This window comes from Chlorocebus sabaeus, chromosome 1, assembly GCF_047675955.1.
Source record: "Chlorocebus sabaeus isolate Y175 chromosome 1, mChlSab1.0.hap1, whole genome shotgun sequence".
Taxonomy (NCBI): Eukaryota; Metazoa; Chordata; class Mammalia; order Primates; family Cercopithecidae; genus Chlorocebus; species Chlorocebus sabaeus.
Window position 1 is genome coordinate 119,725,772 of NC_132904.1, and position 19,504 is coordinate 119,745,275.

Here is a 19,504-nt window from a genome sequence, read left to right on the forward strand (position 1 = left end):
TGAATATAGAACTGTAGAACAATTAATTGTTTATCCACTCATTTGGTTGATATTTATTGAGTATACGTATTGTGGCTTGTTTCTCCACTGTGGTAGACTTTGTGGAAGCCATAAAAATGTGTAAAAGGACCTCTGTCCTCTGGGACTCCGTTATAGAGGAGGTAGAACCTTGTTGAGGAAAGAGGGTCAGGGCGTGTGCTGGCAGGCAGAAGAACAGGTCGGGTTCTTCAGGAAAGGACTCTCTCCAAAGGGAACCTTGTATTTCAGTAGGCTGTGAGTCAGACCACCTGCCCTTAGAATGAAAACGTTATTCATTGGATGCCTGGTCTTTCTTTTCCATCTCTGAGGTTATCTTTAAAATGTAAAGAGTTGTATCGATTCCCTTCCAGGGCTAAGGAGAGAATGAGTTTTAAAAAATGCTTATGAAGCCTTTCGAGCTTCTTAGGATAAACGGGTACCACCTGGAGGCAGGCTGACCCTGTTGCAGGATGGTGCAGGTGCGGCTGCAGGAAAGGGCCTGGCCCTGTGGGGACCAGCTTGTTGTGCTGTTGGAATGGCGAGCATGAGAAGTGCAGTCAGTAGTCCTTGTACGGTGTTTGCCCATCCTCTGTGGCAGCTCGGGGAAAGGGCTTTGGAGCCTGACTCTGACTTCGCTCCTGAGCAGCTGAGCTGGGAGTATGAGAGCTGCCAAGGCCGGATCCCTAATCTCCTTTCGGAGAGTAGATCCAGACCAGGTTTCCCTGGTGGGTGACTCCTCTGTCTTGTCTGCAGTTTGATGGGCTGCCCCTGGAGGAGGAGGCACTGGAGGGAGACGGGTCCCTGGAGAAGGAGCTCGCCATTGACAACATCATGGGGGAGAAGATTGAGATGATCGCTCCTGTGAACTCCCCTTCACTGGACTTCAATGACAATGAGGACATCCCCACTGAGCTCAGTGACTCTTCCGACACACACGATGAAGGTGGGCATTTGAAAACGGGTCTGGAGTGGCCCTTTCTCTATTTTGAAGGCTAAAAGGAGATCTCTATGTGGGGACTGGAGTTACTCTCTAGGCTCCTGGTGGAAAGATGGGAGCAGAGCTTCCTTAACAAAAGGTACCTGTGTTATTAGTCTACATCCCTGTTTTCAGTTATTTGCTGTAGGAGCCTCTCATAGATAATGCTTTGTTCTGTCATTTAGTCTTGTCACTAAATTTACCCGCTGTTGACATTGGCTTGCCTTGTGGCCCCTACCCTCAGACATGCAAGGCTAGGCAATGTGTATAAGCCACAAGGAAGGCGCCAGTCAGCTGCTCCCTGGAAATAATTAGATTTTAACAGAAATGGCCTCAAGATAGTTGCAAAACTTGTTAATGCAAGTTTTGCAGCATGGAGTGTTTAGGCCCAGCTAGAAGAAAAGGTGTTGCTGAGTTAAATAGTGTTTGGAGACTCCCTTGTTTCTCTAGTTTTTGTAAGCAGGTAGCTTCTAACTTCATGCCTGCATAGGATTAGCTTCTAGGACTTCCCTTGGGCACATGCTGCGTCTTACCTTCCATGGAGAGAAGCCAAATTCTCAGCATTCAAGAAGTCAATTGATGGATTTCCTCCATTGAATGAGTGGTCTGTTATGACTAGTGAGCGTATGAACACAGTGCTCCCTTGTGAATCTGTGGACACCCCTCCTAGGGGCCACCTGCAGTGGTTTTCTAACCTTTGGTTGGTTTACCCACCCCCATGTAGAGTCCAGGGTCGGCACAAATGACTGCATGGGTTGGGTACTGCCTAGTTCCAGGGTGCCATTCACATAAACGAAGGTATGAATACCCCGTGTGCTGCGCTTGTGCGGTACCCATCTGTGCAGCCATAGGACTTGACCCTACAGGGTACTTCAGAGTTCTCTGGTTTCCTCAGGGTCCTAGGGGTGCCAGAAAGGTCAGCCTCCTCCTGAGATCACATACCCACCCACGCAGGTGCAGTAATTAGGGACTGAGGGGTGCCAAGGGCTCGAGTGGAGCACTGAGGCTTTAGCAGCTCACCTGTATCCTCAGATGCATTCTCCTGTAGCAGCTGGAAAATTCAGATTACAGGTGAAATTCCCTGGCTGGTGATCTTCTGTATGTGGACCATTGATGTGCCGGGAGGGCTCTGCATCCCTGAGACTGAAGGCAGCTCCACTTTTGGAGCCCTCCCACACCTTCTGTGTGCCTCTCATTCTGGTTTGAATTCTTATTTTGCTATATGATGAAGCTGTAATCCTAAGTTTAAAAGGGGGAGTGGGTTTTGACTTCATGGTAGAAATAGGCTGCCTTACAGAAGTGTAGTTAGGAATCATAGCCTATTGGGCCAGCCCCAGCCTTAGCAGCAGTTCTGTACACTGATACTTCCAGATTAGTCTACGTTCCCTCAAACACACCTATGCCATGGGTTACAACTACAATTTGTTGTTGATTGGAGTTGACTTACAGACTCTCAAAACCCCATTCTTTGGGTTTAGGCAACTTCGAGAAGTAGTCATTTATTTGAATTTTAGTCTAAAATCAACTGAATTAGGCAGGTTTGAAAGTGTAAAAGCAAATCGTACATTCCCAAACACTTTGTAGAGAAGAAATGGGCAGAGTGTCAACTAAAGGAAATGGTGTGCATCCCCCCAAAGGAAAGAGACTGAAGGCAAAGTCATAAACCGTGCCCATGAGCTCAGCTATCCTGCTCCGTGGTCTCTCCATACCCTTGGTGGCTGTGCCCATGTTAGCCAGAGACATAAGTTGGAGGATGTCCCTGGGGCCCCCTGCCCCTCTGCTGTCACTGTCTACTTCCTGACCCTCTCTTCTGTGCAGGGGAGGTCCAGGCCTTCTATGAGGACCTGAGTGGCCGGCAGTACGTGAATGAAGTCTTCAACTTCAGCGTGGACAAGCTCTATGACCTTCTCTTCACCAACTCACCCTTCCAGCGGGACTTCATGGAGCAGCGGCGCTTCTCTGGTCCGTTCTGCTGGGACTGTACCTCCCATTCCTCCCTCTTCGTCCTCTCTTCTTCCTTCTCTACGTTTGCTTCCTTCCCTTCCTTGTTCTTCTTCCCACACACCCTCCTTCCCTTGGCCATCTGAGGGCCCAGACACCCTCTCTCCAGCCTTCTGTGGTGTGGGAGCTCCCTCAGGCCCTGTTGCCCTCCCTTTTCACCAGCACTGCAGCTTCACCCTTGCCCACTGCACACCAGGCACTCGATGCCGGCCCCTAAGACCTGCCCTGTCCCTGCCCTCACAGGGCTCACCACCTAGCAAAGCACAGCGGCTCTCCCTCACTGGCAGCACCCACTCTATGCCATGTTTGTGACGTTATCTCATTCAGACCTCATAGCTACCCCATGTGTGGACACCGACGAGGCTGCTGGAACTCAAACTGTTAGTGCTTGCCTGACCTCATGCAGCTAAGAAGGAGCTAGGCCGGGCCTCACATCTGGGATCTGGAGGTTCATGCTTTGGCCCTCTGTGCTTCTGCCTCCTCCTCTTCCCTCAAACTCTTCCCACAGCAAGGACCTGTAAGCATCCAGCTGTTACAAAGCATTTGGGCATCAGCGATCCTGTGTGCCAAGAGGAGAGGGCACGGGGAGGTTATGGCTTAGAGGAGAGGACTTGTTCCCAAGGGACCCTAGGCCCTCGCCACAGTAACGCCAGTGTTGCCAGCACCCCCGTAGGTGGCCCCAAGACCTCCTGTCCCAGCCCCAGGAACAATCAGCATTCTGGAGCCTTGTGTAGAATTTTGACAATGCTACAATGAGCCTCTTTCTGCTTCGACTACTCCTTCTCTTCCCACCCTCCGCCCGGCCCTCGGGCTCCCACTGGCTTCCTTTTGGGGGCCAGGCAGTAGTAAGCACAGTCTAGAAGGTCACTTGGAGGGGAAACTCGGATTGGGGAGGGGGGCTCTGCCCTCCCTTCCTCATTCCAGGGCTCCCCTCTACCCTTAGATATCATCTTCCATCCATGGAAAAAGGAGGAGAACGGAAACCAGAGCCGAGTGATTCTTTACACCATCACGCTTACCAACCCTCTGGCTCCCAAAACTGCCACTGTCAGGGAGACACAGGTGAGCAGAGCCGGCAGATGCACAGAAGAGCGGGCTGGAAATTCCTGTGTTCTGTCTTGAAGGATTCAGGGCAGATGGCAGAAGGAGTTTCAGGGCGCAAGTGTCATTTTGCCCCAAAGCAGTGGTGGCATCTTGCTTGTTTAGAGGCTGCTGATTCCAGTGATTTCAGTTCTCCTGTTCAGAAGTCGTGGGGTGGGGTGGGGTGGGGTGGGCAGGGGGAGGCGGGAGAAGGTGCTTTTCCAAGCTTCTTGCTCCTCTTCAGTCTTGTCCGATGGACCTTTCCTACCCACAGACCATGTACAAGGCGAGCCAGGAGAGTGAATGTTACGTGATAGATGCCGAAGTCCTCACCCACGACGTGCCCTACCACGACTACTTCTACACAATCAACCGCTACACGCTCACCCGCGTGGCTCGCAACAAGAGCCGACTCAGGTGCGCTGTGTGCAGGGCGCCGGGCAGTCAGACGGGGGTCCTTACCTTAGAGAACGTTCGTTTGCTCCTGACGGGGAAGGCGGAGGTGGGGTGTGCTTGGCTGCTCACTCTCTTTATTCTGCTTTCTCTCCGAAGCCTTCGGAGGCTCACCCACCACCCTGTTCTGAAAGAGTTAATTGTTCTCTCCACTCTGTGCATCTTGCTAGTGGAGCTTGTGTAGCTACTGCTCTGTATTGGCTGTGTATGGCTCGTACAGTATAGTGTAGGCGCTTTACCTACCTTCGCCGGAGTCTTTAGAACGACTCGAAGAGGTGGATTTATCTTCATTTTTCAGATAAAACTGAGTTTCATATAAGTTAAGGAACTTTGCCAAGAGCCGTGTCTTTAGTAAGCACTGAAACCCGGATCTGAGAGTTGTAAACCTGTGCTCTGTCCACCATGCTGCGTGGATTGCCATTAGTGTTAGACCGTGAGCTCCACGAGGACAGGAATTCCATGCCACTCACACTTCCTTCCCAGCACCCAGCTGGGCCTGCACTTATCAGAGTCCAGAGAACACTGATTGAGTGAATAATTAGTTCTGGGCACTGTGATGTGCCTCCAAAGGAAGGAAGAAATTTCGACCCTGACATTTGAAGAAACTTGTAGTGTAATTGAAAAGGCAAGATACACACCCATTTGAAAATCATCAGACCGTTTACCTGTACCTTAGACCAAGTTTTCTTGGTTGTAAGGAGCCAAAACTTCACCTATGTAGTTCAAATAAATGTTTAGTAAAAGGTTGCACGGGGATCTCTTGGGCTTCAACAAGTGTGCATCAAGAAGGACCTTCGTGCTTCATGTCTATATTCTCACACTTTGGGAGGCTTAGGCAGGAGGGTTGCTTGAGCCCAGGAGTTCAAGACCAGCCTGGGCAACGTAGTGAGACCCTGTGTCTGCAAAAAATTGAAAGTTATCCAGGAGTGGTGGCATGTACTGTAGTCCCAGCTACTCAGGAGGCTGAGGTAGGAGGATCGTCTAAGCCCAGGAGTTTGAGGCTGCAATGAGCTATGATTGCACAGCTGCACTCCAGCCTGGGAGACAGAGTAAGACCCTATCTCTTAAAAAAGAGGGCCTGCATCTTTTTCATTCTCTCGGTTACTTTTTGGGGATTGAGTGTTCTGTGCTTCTTCCTGAACATGTACTCCTCCTTCAGCCTTCCTTCTCTTCCTCCTTCCTTCTTTTATTTTCCTTCCTTCTGTCTCCCTCCTATTCTTATCCTTTCCTCCACAGTGCCTAGGTATCTTAATTCCGGGTTCCTCAGAAGATCTTTCAATTGCGTCTTTTCTCTGCAGCCTTGCAGAGGTAGCTGGTTGACCTTGAACAGACCATTATAGGAAGGTGCCCATCCACGATGCAGTCAGTGGTTGTTGAGTTGGGGAATGAGGTGTCTCCAAGTACAGGCATTGTCCCATTGGGACATGGGCGGAGGTAGCATCCCTGAGGAGGGGGATGAGGGTGGGCTGGCAGCCTTAGTCACAGGGTGGGATAGGGTGGGATGGATTAGCTGGGAGAATATTGACAGATGCAGATGAACCTAAGGGGGGGTCAAAGAGCAGGGCTGCTGCATAGGAGAGAAAAGAGCTGATACTGCAGGGGGTATGGGCAGAAGTGCGACCAGCGACTGGGAGCGGGAATACTTGGAAAAGAGCAAGAGCCAGCGAAGTCTGGGGTGCAGTGGAGAGGCAGGAGCCAGGGCCAGCAGTAGGTGATACTCTTTTTTTCTTTTTTTTTTTTTCAGAGACAGGATCTCACTCTCTTCCCCAGGTTGGAGTGCAGTGGTGTGATCATGGCTCACTGCAGCCTCAGCCTCAACTTCCCATTAGCTGGGATTACAGACAAGCCCCTGGCTAATTATTTTTATTTTTATTTTTGTAGAGATGGGGTCTCATTATGTTGCCCAGGGTGACTGATGCTTTTAAAGGTTAAAGTCATAAAACCCTAGAACTTGACTTAGACTTAAAAGTCTCTAGAGAAGGAGAGAAGGACCCTGATGAAAGGATGGGCCATCTTTCTTTCTTTCACTGTCAATTTCTCAAAAGACTTGAACCTCAGGCAGAGCCTCCCCTTGCCTGGCAGGCAGGCTGCTGGGCCCTATGTGAGACCCCTGAGAGGAGGCTGTGTGCCATCATAAGAGAACTCTGGAGTCAGAACCCTAGTTATTAGCCTTTGCTCTGCTTAAATATCCTATGCCTCAGTTTTCTCATCTATAAAATGGGGATAAATCCACCAGCTCCACTGAGCTCAGTGGGTGGTCCTGGAGATCAGATGATGTGATGGATGTGGAAAGACCTTTTAACTTACAAAGTTTAGTACAAATGTGAAGCGGCTTTGGCCTTAATCCCGAATTTCCCTTTTCCCAGCAGAGGCAGGTCCACCCAGGAAATGACTGATCTTGTCTGGCTTGCTCCTCAGGGTCTCCACAGAGCTGCGCTATCGAAAACAGCCCTGGGGGTTAGTGAAAACCTTCATCGAGAAGAACTTCTGGAGTGGGCTGGAGGACTACTTCCGCCATTTAGGTGAGCACTGCAATCCTTGCTGCTAGCTGGGCTGCAGAGACGATAAACTGCACTCCTGCTGCCCACCATTCAGGGGAATGGTATTGAGAACAGAGGCAGAGACTGAAAGGTGAAGTAGTTTCCTGAGGTACCCATGCCTGCTCCCGACGTGGACACCAAATTTGGCATGTGTGTGGACACGTGCATTTTTCAAGACTGTGTCTAGGATGTTTAGGAGATCTTTGAGGGATCTATAACACCCTTCACCCCAAAAGGAACCACAGACCTAGTGACTCTGTGACAAGAAGTATTTGTAAAATGCCTGTGAATGCATCTATTTAAGAAGTGTATGCCCCAAATTGTATACATGAGGGTGCAGATATTGGGAACATATGGTTCCTTGCAATGCTGAACAACCCCAGAGGAGGGGTTTGACTGGGGCTGGGTCCCAGAAGTACCTCCTGAGGCTCATGGGCATCTCTGAGGGTCATCAACCCACCCACCCAACTTCCCAGAATACAGAATAGGAAAATGGTTCTGCAGAGAGTTGCATCTGGAGGGCTGAAGGTAGCCTGTCCTGTGGCCCGTTGTTCTCTGATAGAGAGCGAGCTGGCCAAAACGGAGAGCACTTACTTGGCTGAGATGCACCGACAATCTCCCAAAGAGAAGGCCAGCAAGACCACGACGGTGCGGAGGAGGAAGCGTCCCCATGCCCACCTGCGGGTCCCTCACCTGGAAGAGGTGATGAGCCCGGTCACCACGCCCACAGATGAGGATGTGGGCCACAGGATCAAACATGTGGCAGGTGTGTGCCAGGTGGGGACGGGCGGGGTGAACTGAGCTTTGGGCTGGAGCTGCATGCCCACACCAAGACATACACATGCACACTCATTTTGCGTCTTGGATATAATTTGTATATAATTTGAACGTAAGTCACTAAATCTGAGGCTCCCAATGCTCTGTTTCTCTTTGCTCTTTAAGTTCCTCAGCCCCAACTGAACCCATATGTGTGCTCTAATTAACAAAAGCTGCCTTAGTGTTTATGCTTTCGTGTTGCCCTAGTTCCATGGCTACCTGCATAGGCTCAAGTATGAAGCTTCCAAGTTCTTGGGAAATACACTAAGGAGATCCCACAGCTCAGACCACAGAGATTACCTCATTACACAAAGACCAGGGAGATCAAGACAGTCCCCCTTCACTTCACCCACATGGGCCAATCCAGACTTGCCCTCTCAGACCATGGACTCCCTTAATATTTCTTCCTCTTCCGCCCAGCCATTCTCATCCTTGTCTTTGCTGAATCCTGGAAACCTCGGACTCTAAGGGGCCTTAGAGACCAACTAATTGAGCTGGATAGGGACAGAGGAGGCAGAAGAAGAGGGAAGAGTGCCAGTCTTCTGCATGCCCCCTAGCTTCGCCCCTAGCACTTCCATGTTACATGTTTTGCCTTTAAGATTTCTGACTGACATTGCATTTGAGTAAACTGACTCTCAGAGAGCTTACATAACTTGTCCACCATCATGTAGCTTCCTAGGAATAGATCCAGAGCCAAAAGCCAGCCGTCTTTAGTCCTAGCCCAATGCCATGTCCCCTCCCGTAGCTGAAGATCACTTTGTCCTGGGCCTGTATATCCTGGCTATATGGGCCTGTTGATTTTCTCATTTGTTCAATGATTACCTGACCCAACCTATGACCTTGCCCTTGAGGATTTTGCCTTCTCCTCTTGGAGAGCTGGCAGTGTCTAGCATATCGTTGCTGTTGCAGTGTCATGGACATTTTTCCATCAGTCTTTGATGTTTGCTGTTTGACCAGTGTCCCCGCCAACAGTTGTTGGACTTGTGGGTCACCATGGTGATGGTCTCTTTAATTCTCCCCACAGGTTCCACGCAGACGCGGCATATCCCCGAGGACACCCCCAATGGTTTCCACCTGCAAAGCGTGTCCAAGCTGCTGCTGGTTATCAGCTGTGTGTAAGGGACTCTAGGTTTTCCTATCCTACCCTCACTACCTTCCCTTTCCAGCCTGGTGCCCCAGCCCTCGTCTCTTGAAGCATCTGAGCACCTTACTGTTTTCCCTGGTTTTTTCTTTGTCCTCTAGTCTTCTCTGTCTGGATTGGTTGCTCTGCCTATTGCTTACCTCTTTGCTTCTTTTTCTCTGCTTTGTTCAGCATTTACTGTATGCTAGGCCTTCAGAAGAAAATGCTTCATGCAGCATCCATACCCTTCAGGGATTCAGTTTCAAGTGGGTGAGAGAGACAGAAGGTTTGAAATTCCTGCACAGATGGTTAAATGCGAACAGAGAAATGCTAGAGGGCATTTTAGGAGTCCATTCGTTCATTAGATGTTCTGAGTGTCTGCTCTGTGCCAGGCACTGGAACTGTGCACTCACAGAGCCCACACGTTGGCAGGGTAGCCAGACAAAAATCAATGCCTACAATACAGGAAAAGTGGATGCTTATTTTAATGTAGACTATTTATAATAATTGCTATGATATTATAAAACAGTAGGCTCAGTAACTTGCATAGAAAGATGCGGTGCTGGCTGGGCGCAGTGGCTCACACCCGTAATCCCAGCACTTTGGGAGGCCAAGGCGGGCAGATCATGAGGTCAGGAGATCGAGACCATCCTGGGTAACATGGTGAAACCCCATCTCTACTAAAAATACAAAAAATTAGCCGGGCGTGGTGGCGGGTGCCTGTAGTCCCAGCTACTTGGGAGGCTGAGGCAGGAGAATGGCATGAACCCAGGAAGTGGAGCTTGCAGTGAGCCGAGATCGCGCCACTGCACTCCAGTCCGGGCAACGGAGCAAGACTCTGTCTCAAAAAAATAAAAAAATAAAAATAAATAAATAAAGAAGAAAGATGCTGTGCTAGGGAAAAGTAAAGTCAAAAGAAATGAAGACATACAATGGGAGAACGTATGTTAGCTATCTGAGGAATGAGTCCATGCCATCAGCTGCCCAGGGCTTTATTCAACCATTTTGGGCAGGAAGCACTAGGACAGCTAAGGACAGCTCTTCCACTTGGCTCAGCCCACTGCACAGTCCCACGCCTTCCTTGGATGGGTGTATGCTTCAAGAGTGTGGGGCATGGGTGGGTGGGAGCATTGCAGCTGGTCAGATGTGGGTTCTGTCTGCTGCGCACTGTGCACCAGATTGTCTCTAGTTCAGTCTTGCTTCTGTGACCCTGGCCTCACTGAAGCATTCTCTGAGAGGCAGAGGCACAGCACAGCCTCACCCTCAGGAAACTCTGATGGAAGCCCAGGAGTGACATGCTCAGATTTGTACCAAAGAGAAAAATCACTCTGACAGCAATATGTCAGATGGATTTGAGTAGTAAAGACTGGAGGTAGGGAGGTCAGTCAGAGTGAGCTGTGAGATCTAGGTGAGAGCAGCTGTCAGGTTGGATGAAGGCCTGGAGCTGGGAGGCAGACTCATCACCCATCTGGTTGTGTAGGGAAGGAAGATGAACTACTGATTCGAGGGACCATACGTGGTCGTGTCATTCACAGACATCTGGAATTTAGCAAAGCATTTCCAAAGAAAACATTAACAGTTCCAGGTATGTCTGAGGTGCCATAGGTTATCCAGGAAGAGGTGACGGATTTGTGCTGATGTGGTCCTGGAGCTCAGATGACAAGTATAAGCTGCAGTCCCTGCTTAATTATCCATAGCATTAAAGCCATGGTGTGAATGAAAGCATCCATAGAGAGTATAGAGTGTGACAAAGAAGACAAGGTCTAGGATGGCCCTGGGGATCACTTACAGGAGGGGAAGCCATGAGGAACGTAAGGTGGACTCTTTCAGTGACTTTAATATGTCACATAAAAGTAGATGCAAAATTCTTCTGATGACAGCATAAGAAATGAAGATATTATTATAAAATTAAAAACAAAAGTAACTGTAGGCCGGGCATGGTGGCTCACGCCTGTAATCCCAGCACTTTGGGAGGCTGAGGCGGGCGGATCATGAGGTCAGGAGATTGAGACCATCCTGGCTAACATGGTGAAACCCCATCTCTACTAAAAATACAAAAAATTAGCCGGGTGTGGTGGCGGACGCCTGTAGTCCCAGCTACTCAGGAGGCTGAGGCAGGAGAATCACTTGAACCCGGGAGGCAGATCACGCCACTGCACTCCAGCCTGGGCGGAAGAGCGAGATTCTGTCTCAATAAATAAATAAATAAATGCAACTGTAAAACTAGCAAAAGTCACACTTAGCAACATCGATTTAATGTGATTCATGCCATTGTTCTGTTAAATTAAATCTCTTGTATTGGATTTTGGTTTGTAGAGCACTGTAACCTCAGGTTAGTTCTGTGTTTAAGCTCTTTCTGCATTTTAACTTTAAGTAGAGAAGGCCTGCACTCCTGAGCAAATTGTATAGCATGTTATCAACTCAGTTTTTGGTTTTGTAAGTTTAGAATGATCAGACTCTAATTCAGTGCTCCAGGATCCAGGCTGAGTGTCTGCCAACAGCCTGCATGTGGGACGGGCTGACACAGCACAGCTTGCCCTGTGTCTGGCAGACTCTTGCCCCCACGTGCCTGCTACAGTGTGACTCAGCCACCTCCTTTCCCTGTCGACCACTGTGCAGCCTTCACTCAGACAGCACACAGGGGTATCCTTTGACCTTCACTTAGCACAGACAGGATTGCAAACATAAACCCAAATGCAGGCACCAAGATCGTGAGTAGGCTGTGCCGAAGAGGCGGGTGTTCAGATGACCCAGTGTGTGCTGATAAAATTAAAGACCGTGGCATTGAAATTCAACACAAAAGTTTTAAAGGCCTTGCGGGCAACTCAGAGAGGCCTGAGAAGACAGCAGCGCCAGAAATGTGTGGCTGCCAGTTTAAAGAAGTCTACCTTCCACAGTACCAGAAGCACGGATGAGAAACACAGTACCACTTGCACAGGCATACGCTTTGAAAACCCTAAGGCGTCGCATAGCCTTTTCTTTCTTTGCTGTCTTTTCTCCATCTCTCTTTTATCTCTTTTTCTTTCTTTTCCTTTTTTTTTTTTTTTTTTTTTTTTTTTTTTGAGACAGGTTCTCACTCTGTTGCCCAGGTTGGAATGCAGTAGCATGATTTCAGCTCACTGTAACCTCCACCTCCCGGGCTCAAGCAATCCTCCTGCCTCAGCTTCCCTAGTAGCTGGGACCACAGGTGCATGCCACCACACCCGACTGATTTTTTAAATTTTTTTTTGTAGAGATGGAGTTTTGCTATGTTGCCCAGGCTGGTTTCAAACTTCCCAGCTCAAGCAGTCCACCCACCTTGGCCTCCCAAAGTGCTGGGATTACAGGCGTGAGCCACCATGCCCGGCCTATCTTCTCGTTTTTTGTCATCTTCTCTCTTCTTATGTGTGTCCACATCTCCCCCATTAGTGATAAGAACTACCCTTTGTGTAGGGCCTATAGTGTGCCACGATATTTTTCAGTATATTCCCTTTTATCTACAGAACAATCCCAGTAGGATAGGTGTTACTGTCCCTAGGTCGGAGAAGCTAGGAAACTTGATCAAAAGTTAAGAGAGTTTTAAGTGGTGAGCCAGGGTTTGCATCCAGTTTTGTGTGTGTCTGGATCCTCTCTACCCACGATGATGTCTTCTCTCTCCGTCCTATGAGCTTGTAATACAGTGATGTTTAGGCAGCCAGTGAGGCTGAGAGAAGGAGGGAATTCCTGCAGTCTCTCTGTGACTCCTCATTCCCCACAGCCCCTCCAGCCCCTGGATGATCCTTGCCTCCCCTGTCTCTCACCAGTTCTGACCCAGACTCTGGGAAACCTCAGCCTGTCTCCATGATCCCTGCCCCCTGGTATCAGGTTGAGGCAGGGAAGTTTGCAGCTTGCAGGAAGTTCTGCTAATGTCTGTAAGAGGTATCCTTGGCAGAGCTAGGGACCCAGTGGAATTCCTCCTTCAGTCTCACCCTTCAATTACGTCCTAAGGTTGGGTTGGTAAGGGGAATCTTTTCTCAATTTAGCACCCGTGAAATACTAAGAGTCTGTCTGTTGCTTTCTCGTGCCCTGTCCTTGCTGGGTCTTCTCATCCATTGTGTCTTTGCTTCTAGTATTTTTTCTTCTCATACACTCTCACTCGCTCCCAGCTTGATTTTCAGTGCAGTTTTCCCCTTCCCCACACTTGCCTGTTTCTAACCTCTGCCTCCTCCCCATTTTTCTTCCTTGCTCCCATTAGGATCTGTTTCAGGTACTGGCTCTATGATTACTCCTTTACCCCCTCATCTCTCTTCCTTCCCACCATACCTCTCTTCCCCCAGGTGCCCAGGTTCTGGGTGCCTGTGCATCTCTCCTTTCTAGTGCCTTCATCCCACGCCCCTCTCCATGGCTCTCCCCTGTATCCTGGCCCGTCCAGATTAGGTTGCTTCTTTCTCTCTCCCCTGTGCTGCATCCCTCCAGCTCACTCACTCACTCACTGCAATGCTTTGGATGGCCCACTGGTCAGGGATAGCAGCCTCTGGGATGGGGGATGCCCTAGGCTCAGATGACATCTCACTGCTGTTGGTTTTTTTCCCCATGTCTCCTTCCTAGTCTGGTGCTGCTGGTCATCCTTAACATGATGCTCTTCTACAAACTCTGGATGTTGGAATACACCACGCAGACCCTCACTGCTTGGCAGGGTCTAAGGCTCCAAGAAAGGTAATCCTGGCCTCGTCCCCTCACCTCCACCTTCATCCCACCCAGTGCCATGACACCTGTCTCCCAGTCTCCTTGGGACTGCCTCACTGCCCTTGCCCAAGGGATAGCCCTCTGGGAAGACCTCACAGGGAAACTCAGAATCTCTCCCTATAGTTTCAGCCCACTTCTGATCTGGGGCACAGGGGAACCAGGGGCAGTGGGCAGAGGACAAAGCAGTCTGATGTGACTCTCTGTCCTTTAGGGGTCTGGGAGCACAGGACAGTTCGCTGAGCATAACTCCAGCTGCTGGGGTACCCCTTCTTCTACCCCACAGGTTACCCCAGTCTCAGACAGAATGGGCCCAGCTCTTAGAGTCCCAACAAAAGTACCACGATACTGAGCTCCAAAAATGGAGGGAGATCATCAAATCCTCAGTGATGCTCCTTGACCAGGTGAGATGCCCACCTTCTCTGCTTGCCCCAGTCTTTGGGAGCGGGGACTCCTTCCCTTATGCTGTGAGAAAGATCCTCGTCTCTATCACCACCCTCCAGACTTCTCCCTCCAATTCATTCTTCCTCCAAGCCATGCATTGTTCTAAATGGAAAGGCTTCCTTGAGTGGGCTGCTAGAAATGCAGGTGTATTCTAAAAAATAATAACAATAAAATGACCCACTGAATGTGCACCAGGAAAGCTGTAGGTTAGTTGGAAGGAGAACTCTTTTTATTTCTATTTTTGGTAACCATAACCATCTGACAGGCATTTAAACAGAGAACCCCCTCAACCCTTTTACAGAGATTTGTCTTCCCAGAGGGCATGTCTTTGAGTTTTTTTAAATGTTCACCGCCCCCTCCTTTGACAGTCGGTGGCACTGCACTGATAGTCTGGGAAGATGGCTGTACTTTGTCTTCTTGTCGTAGCATCATCTTTGTCGTAGTTTGCCTGTATTCCCCCCCGCAAAACGAGATCAACTATTTAGGCAAATCATCCTGAGGCAAAATCAAAAATTAGCCTAGTTTCCTTGGGGGAGGGAGCTTCCTGCTTCCCCAGAATAGTTTAGTATCTTATAAAATATGCCTCCATGTGGTTGCCTAGAGAGCAGGAACCGCCTTTGCTGTGCAGGAGAATTAGAAAGTGATAGACTCAGGATTTATCCTGCTACACGACAACTTCTCTCCCTGAAGAGTTGACTTTCTGATGTTTTGTGACCAGCCAGAGATGGCATCCCAGCCTTGTCACTAACTAATTTTGTGATGGTGAGCAAGGGACCTTGAGCTTCCATTTCTTCATTTATAAAATAGGAATTGTAATCGTAGCTTCATGGAACTGTCATCAGGATTTGATGACATATGGGTGGTGCTCATTAAAATTAAACTTTATTTCCTTGCATTGTTTGGTCTTAGCTCTAAATAAGGAGAAAGAGGCCAGGCGTGGTGGCTCATGCCTATAATCCCAGCACTTTGGGAGGCCGAAGAGGGCAGATCACTTGAGGTCAGGAGTTTGAGACCAGCCTGGCCAACATGGCAAAACCTTGTCTCTACTCAAAATATAAAAATTAGCCGGGCATGGTGGCGCATGCCTGTAATCCCAGCTGCTTGGGAGGCTAAGGCAGGAGAATTGCTTGAACCTGGGAGGCGGAGGTTTCAGTGAGCTGAGATAGCGCCACTGCACTCCAGCCTGGGCGATGGAGTGAGACTTCATCTCAAAAAAAAAAAAGAGAAAAGAATCTTAATGCAGCTATCAGGACCCAGTTGGATGTGTTTAGCTTTGTCACTATACTTAAGGAGGGCATTTTTTTTTTTAACCAAAAGAAGACAAAAAGCATAGTGAGGAGTTTAGAAGCCCTACCATTTCAAGAATGGTTGATGGCACTGAGGACAAACCCAGGAGAAGGGAACACGGGGGTGAGGGGAACAGGGTGGTCTTCAGACATCTAGGCCAACAAGTGTCAAGGGTTAGACTTACTGAAAAACTCCAGAGCACTGAACTCGGGCTAGAAGTTTAAGAAAGTAATTTTTCTTCATCATCAACTGCAGACAACTTGTGGCTAATGCTATCCAGCAATGGAACAGGCTAGTGTAGAGAACTGAGATTCCAACATTGAAAGTGTTCAAGGAGTAACTAGATGATGATGGATAAAGAACTTATCGATTAAATTGGGACAGTTGGACTAGATGACCCAGGGGTCTCTTCCAACTCTAGAATTCTATTTCAGAATGGGGCCCATTAACTTGGGGGTTGGGGCTGTCAGACTTATCGCCTAGTGGACTCTACCCTATAAGTATTAAGAGAGTTGTTTTGTTTCAGTCTCTTTAAAAGTAACTTTTAAAATAACAGAATGGCCTCCTCCTCTGTCTTGAGCAGAAGATATAAATGAACTAGAGAGAAGAAAGTGGTAGACTAAGCAGGGAGACCAGACTTTCCCCAAATCTGTAACCATTTACCCCAGAAATGTTGTCTTATGTTGTAACAGAGCAGTTTACCCAGAGACAGTATGTTAAGTATGTGAGTATTTAAATATGTGGTGTGATGGGCCATTTTAGAATTCTCCTGCCGGGCTCCATTCTAGTCTCCCATTTAGACTGCACTCTATGACCTAAAAATGTTAATTTGCTGATATGGGTACCTAATAGGAACCTACCCAGCTCTCTGCGTGGTGCCCCTGGGTGCACAAGAGAAGGATTAGACACAGTTCTAGTCCTAGCAAACATGAAACCAAGCAACGAAAGATGACTGAAGTCCAGAGCCTGAGTGTGCTGTATGAGAGACTATGAAGGAGAGGGATGACTGAGAGCTGGAGAAAGTCTGGATTTGTTCTGAGCCTTAGCAGATGGGTGAGATTGGCATAGGCAAGAGCACAAAGATTCCCAGGTGGGGGGAACAGTGTGGCTAAATGTACAAAGACAGGCATGTGGTATATTAGAGATCATCAGGGAAACCAGATGAAACGAGTAGATCAAGTCAGTGACAGCCTGAGAGGCTCTTTGTAGCAGTTGAACACTTCAAGAGAGTTCTCGATTCAGCACTGAGACCCAGTAAGCCCTACCCAAGGGCTTCCCATGCTAGATTGTCTGTCTCCTTTCTTTCTTCCTCTCCTTTTTTCTTTTATTTCTCTCTCCCTCTCCTTTTCCCTCTGTCTCTCTCTTTTTTTAAGAGGCAGGGTCTTGCTCTGCTGCCCAGGCTGGAGTGCAGTGGTGCAGTCATAGTTCTCTGCAGTTGCGAACTCCCGGGTTCAAGCCATCCTCCCATCCCAGCCTCCTGAGTAGTTAGGACTACAGGTGCCTATCACAGGGGCTGGCTAATTTTTAAATTTTTTATAGAGATGGGGTCTCTCTGTGTGACCGAGGCTGGTCTGAAACTCCTGGCCTCAAGTGATCCTCCCACCTGTGCCTCCCAAAGTGCTGGGATTACAGGTGTGAGTCACCGCGCCCAGCCTGACTGTCCCCTTTCTGCTTGAAACAGCGTGCCCAGAGAACCAGCCTTGCTTTAGGTGCCCGACTCTTTTCAGCCCCATGGCGTGGTTGGAGGCCTGCCCTAGGCGGGTGTGGGGAGAGGGCTGCTCGGTGGAGAATCCCACTGAAAGCGCAGACCCAGGCCTGGGGTGGGGTTTTCTGTCTTGCAGATGAAGGACTCGCTCATCAACCTTCAGAACGGCATCAGGTCCCGCGACTACACGTCGGAAAGTGAAGAAAAGAGGAATCGCTATCATTGACAAGGCAGGAACAGGGTGGCTGCAAGAGGCCTGTGCAATACATGTACATAGACCATATAAATATATATATAAATATATATATATACAGAATATAAATATATATATTATATACAGATTTTAAAAAAGAGATAATGCCTATGTACCAGGGAGAAGGAGCGGGCCCTCCCGCTCCCTGTGCTGGCCGGAGCAGCGTTTTCCTGGGGTGGAGCAGCTGAGGAGGGCAGGAACCGCCTCTCAGCACCGACCGCCCCTGATCTCCCTCCTCCCACCCTCTGTTCCCCACCCCTTCCCTTGCTGGCCATTCTTGGCTCTTAGAAGGGAAATGTTGAGCCAAAGTTATGCCTGTGAAGACCCTAGGGTCTCAAAAAGAAGTCTCAAGACGGCATTGCTTAAGGTGCTTCGTTCCCTGATCCCCTTTTGATTTGTTTCCAAAATAAAAGAGAATCTTTTCTTCCCTACCCCAGGCTTCCCCAGGCATTCTCTTGGGAACACAGAAACATCAAGGGAGCCCAGTCTAAACTCCTAGGGTTGGCCGCCCACTTGATCCAGACCGTACTGAGCCTCAGACGGAGAGGATGCTTGGAAGGCTAGGAAGGCTGCATTGGGGGGTGGCAGGCTCCCGAGACCCGTGTTCTGAAGGATACTCTCCTCCATCACCCCTGCACCTTCCTCCGACCTGTGTAGGGTGTGGACGCAGTAAGGGCTGGGAATTTCTTACTTTCCCACCCACTTTCTCTCTGGTCTTCTCCCAGGCTGGATCTGGGCGAAGTGTCACTTTTTAGTGCCTAAAGTCCTATTGTTTTCTGTGCCCTAAGAGCACATTGTTTATTAGCCAGGGTGGAGCATTTTTGACCTTATTAAACCTCTTTTAGTGCTTCTAAGCAAGTCAGGTCTGTGGCTCTGAGGCCTTCACTTGGAGCTGTCAGTGTGATTTCCAGGATAAGTCAGGGTGTGCTGGGCCCTCCAGGATTTGAGAGAGGAAGAGAAGGCCCTCGCTACGTCCAGGGTGCAGGGTTTACCCACAGAACACTGTGAGTGGTGAGCCCCAAGATGGGTTGCCAGTGTCATTTGCTCTTGGGATGAACCAGCATTCGCCAATGGAGACAACTGTCTGAGATAGCTTGCACGTGGAAAAAGCATCTAAGCCATTGGAGGGAAGGAACTGGCAAAGGTGCATGTGTTTGGGCAGGAAAAGGCCAAGTGAAATCTTTGCCCCAAGGGAGTCATTCCAGATCCTGAGTTTCTCAGACTTGGGAATGGGGGCTCTGGCAGGGGATGGAGTACAAATCCTGCTCTGGTCTCTGGCCCCACAGAGGTGTAAGATCATTAAGGACTAGAAGGCACTGGCTTCGAAGAGTGAGACGTTCAGGGCCTTTTCAGCATTGGCCCACTAGCACCATGCATTTATCTGAATTCACGGGGCCCTCTGGGCACATTCATCATCCCTCATATACTAACTACTATTTCTTCATATAATGATCAAAAGAGTCCCACCAGCTTCAGGCAGAGCTTGTGGAGATTCATGAAAGAGTCACAGCCAATTGGGCATGCAGAGCTCTTCAGTCTTGCTTGTTCTCCTGGGCTTCTTGATGCAGGGACAGAAGGAACCCCAGATGTCCCAGATGTCCCAGAACATCAGCCCAAAAGACAGAAGAGTTTATCACTCATCTACCCCACAAAGTTGTATTTTCCTCTTAGAATGGCCTTTAATTCCCTGTGGCAATTACAGTTTCTGACTTTTCCATGTGAAGATAAGGCCTTGGTATTTCCCTAAGGGCAGGATCAGAAAACAGGAAGGTCCATGCCCAGGTCATCCTCCAAGGGAGGAGGGTGAGGAGGATCCAAGTCATCAGCCAGAGCAGGTATTCCTCCCCTAGAAGAGGAGATGGGAGGAAATGCAGTTTCGTGTAATCCCTGTGAAGAGTGCCTACGCGCACAGCCCAGTGTGTCCTTGTTCAGTTCTTGTCTAGGACTTTGGGTAAGGGACACTGGTAGGGATCAAGGCTCATGGGCTCTGAGCCAAAGAAGGAGGCATGGTGCAGACTGCCGGAATCTCCCCCTTGGCACAGTCAGAAGCCAAAACTATTCCCAGAAAGTTTTGAATGCAGAAATTGGAGATTCCTGAATTTATTCCATA

General features: G+C 49.1%; 1 protein-coding gene across 7 annotated transcripts in view; it reads left to right on the plus strand.

Moving 5' to 3' along the window:
- Positions 1-17,825, plus strand: part of GRAMD1B (GRAM domain containing 1B) — a 269,444-nt gene extending 251,619 nt beyond the window's left edge. For 6 of the 7 annotated variants that reach the window (XM_038005068.2, XM_008021276.3, XM_038005062.2 and 3 more), the window contains 10 exons: positions 772-961; positions 2,813-2,956; positions 3,939-4,057; positions 4,350-4,492; positions 6,947-7,050; positions 7,631-7,834; positions 8,909-8,999; positions 13,571-13,678; positions 13,992-14,109; positions 17,278-17,825. In XM_038005068.2, coding sequence (XP_037860996.1) covers positions 772-961; positions 2,813-2,956; positions 3,939-4,057; positions 4,350-4,492; positions 6,947-7,050; positions 7,631-7,834; positions 8,909-8,999; positions 13,571-13,678; positions 13,992-14,109; positions 17,278-17,367 — 1,311 coding nt within the window. In that variant the 3' untranslated portion in view covers positions 17,368-17,825. Of the gene's footprint in view, positions 1-771; positions 962-2,812; positions 2,957-3,938; positions 4,058-4,349; positions 4,493-6,946; positions 7,051-7,630; positions 7,835-8,908; positions 9,000-13,570; positions 13,679-13,991; positions 14,110-17,249 lie in introns of all 7 variants that reach the window. The other variant, XM_073021867.1, reaches the window with a different exon arrangement.
- The last annotated feature ends 1,679 nt before the right edge of the window (positions 17,826-19,504 follow it).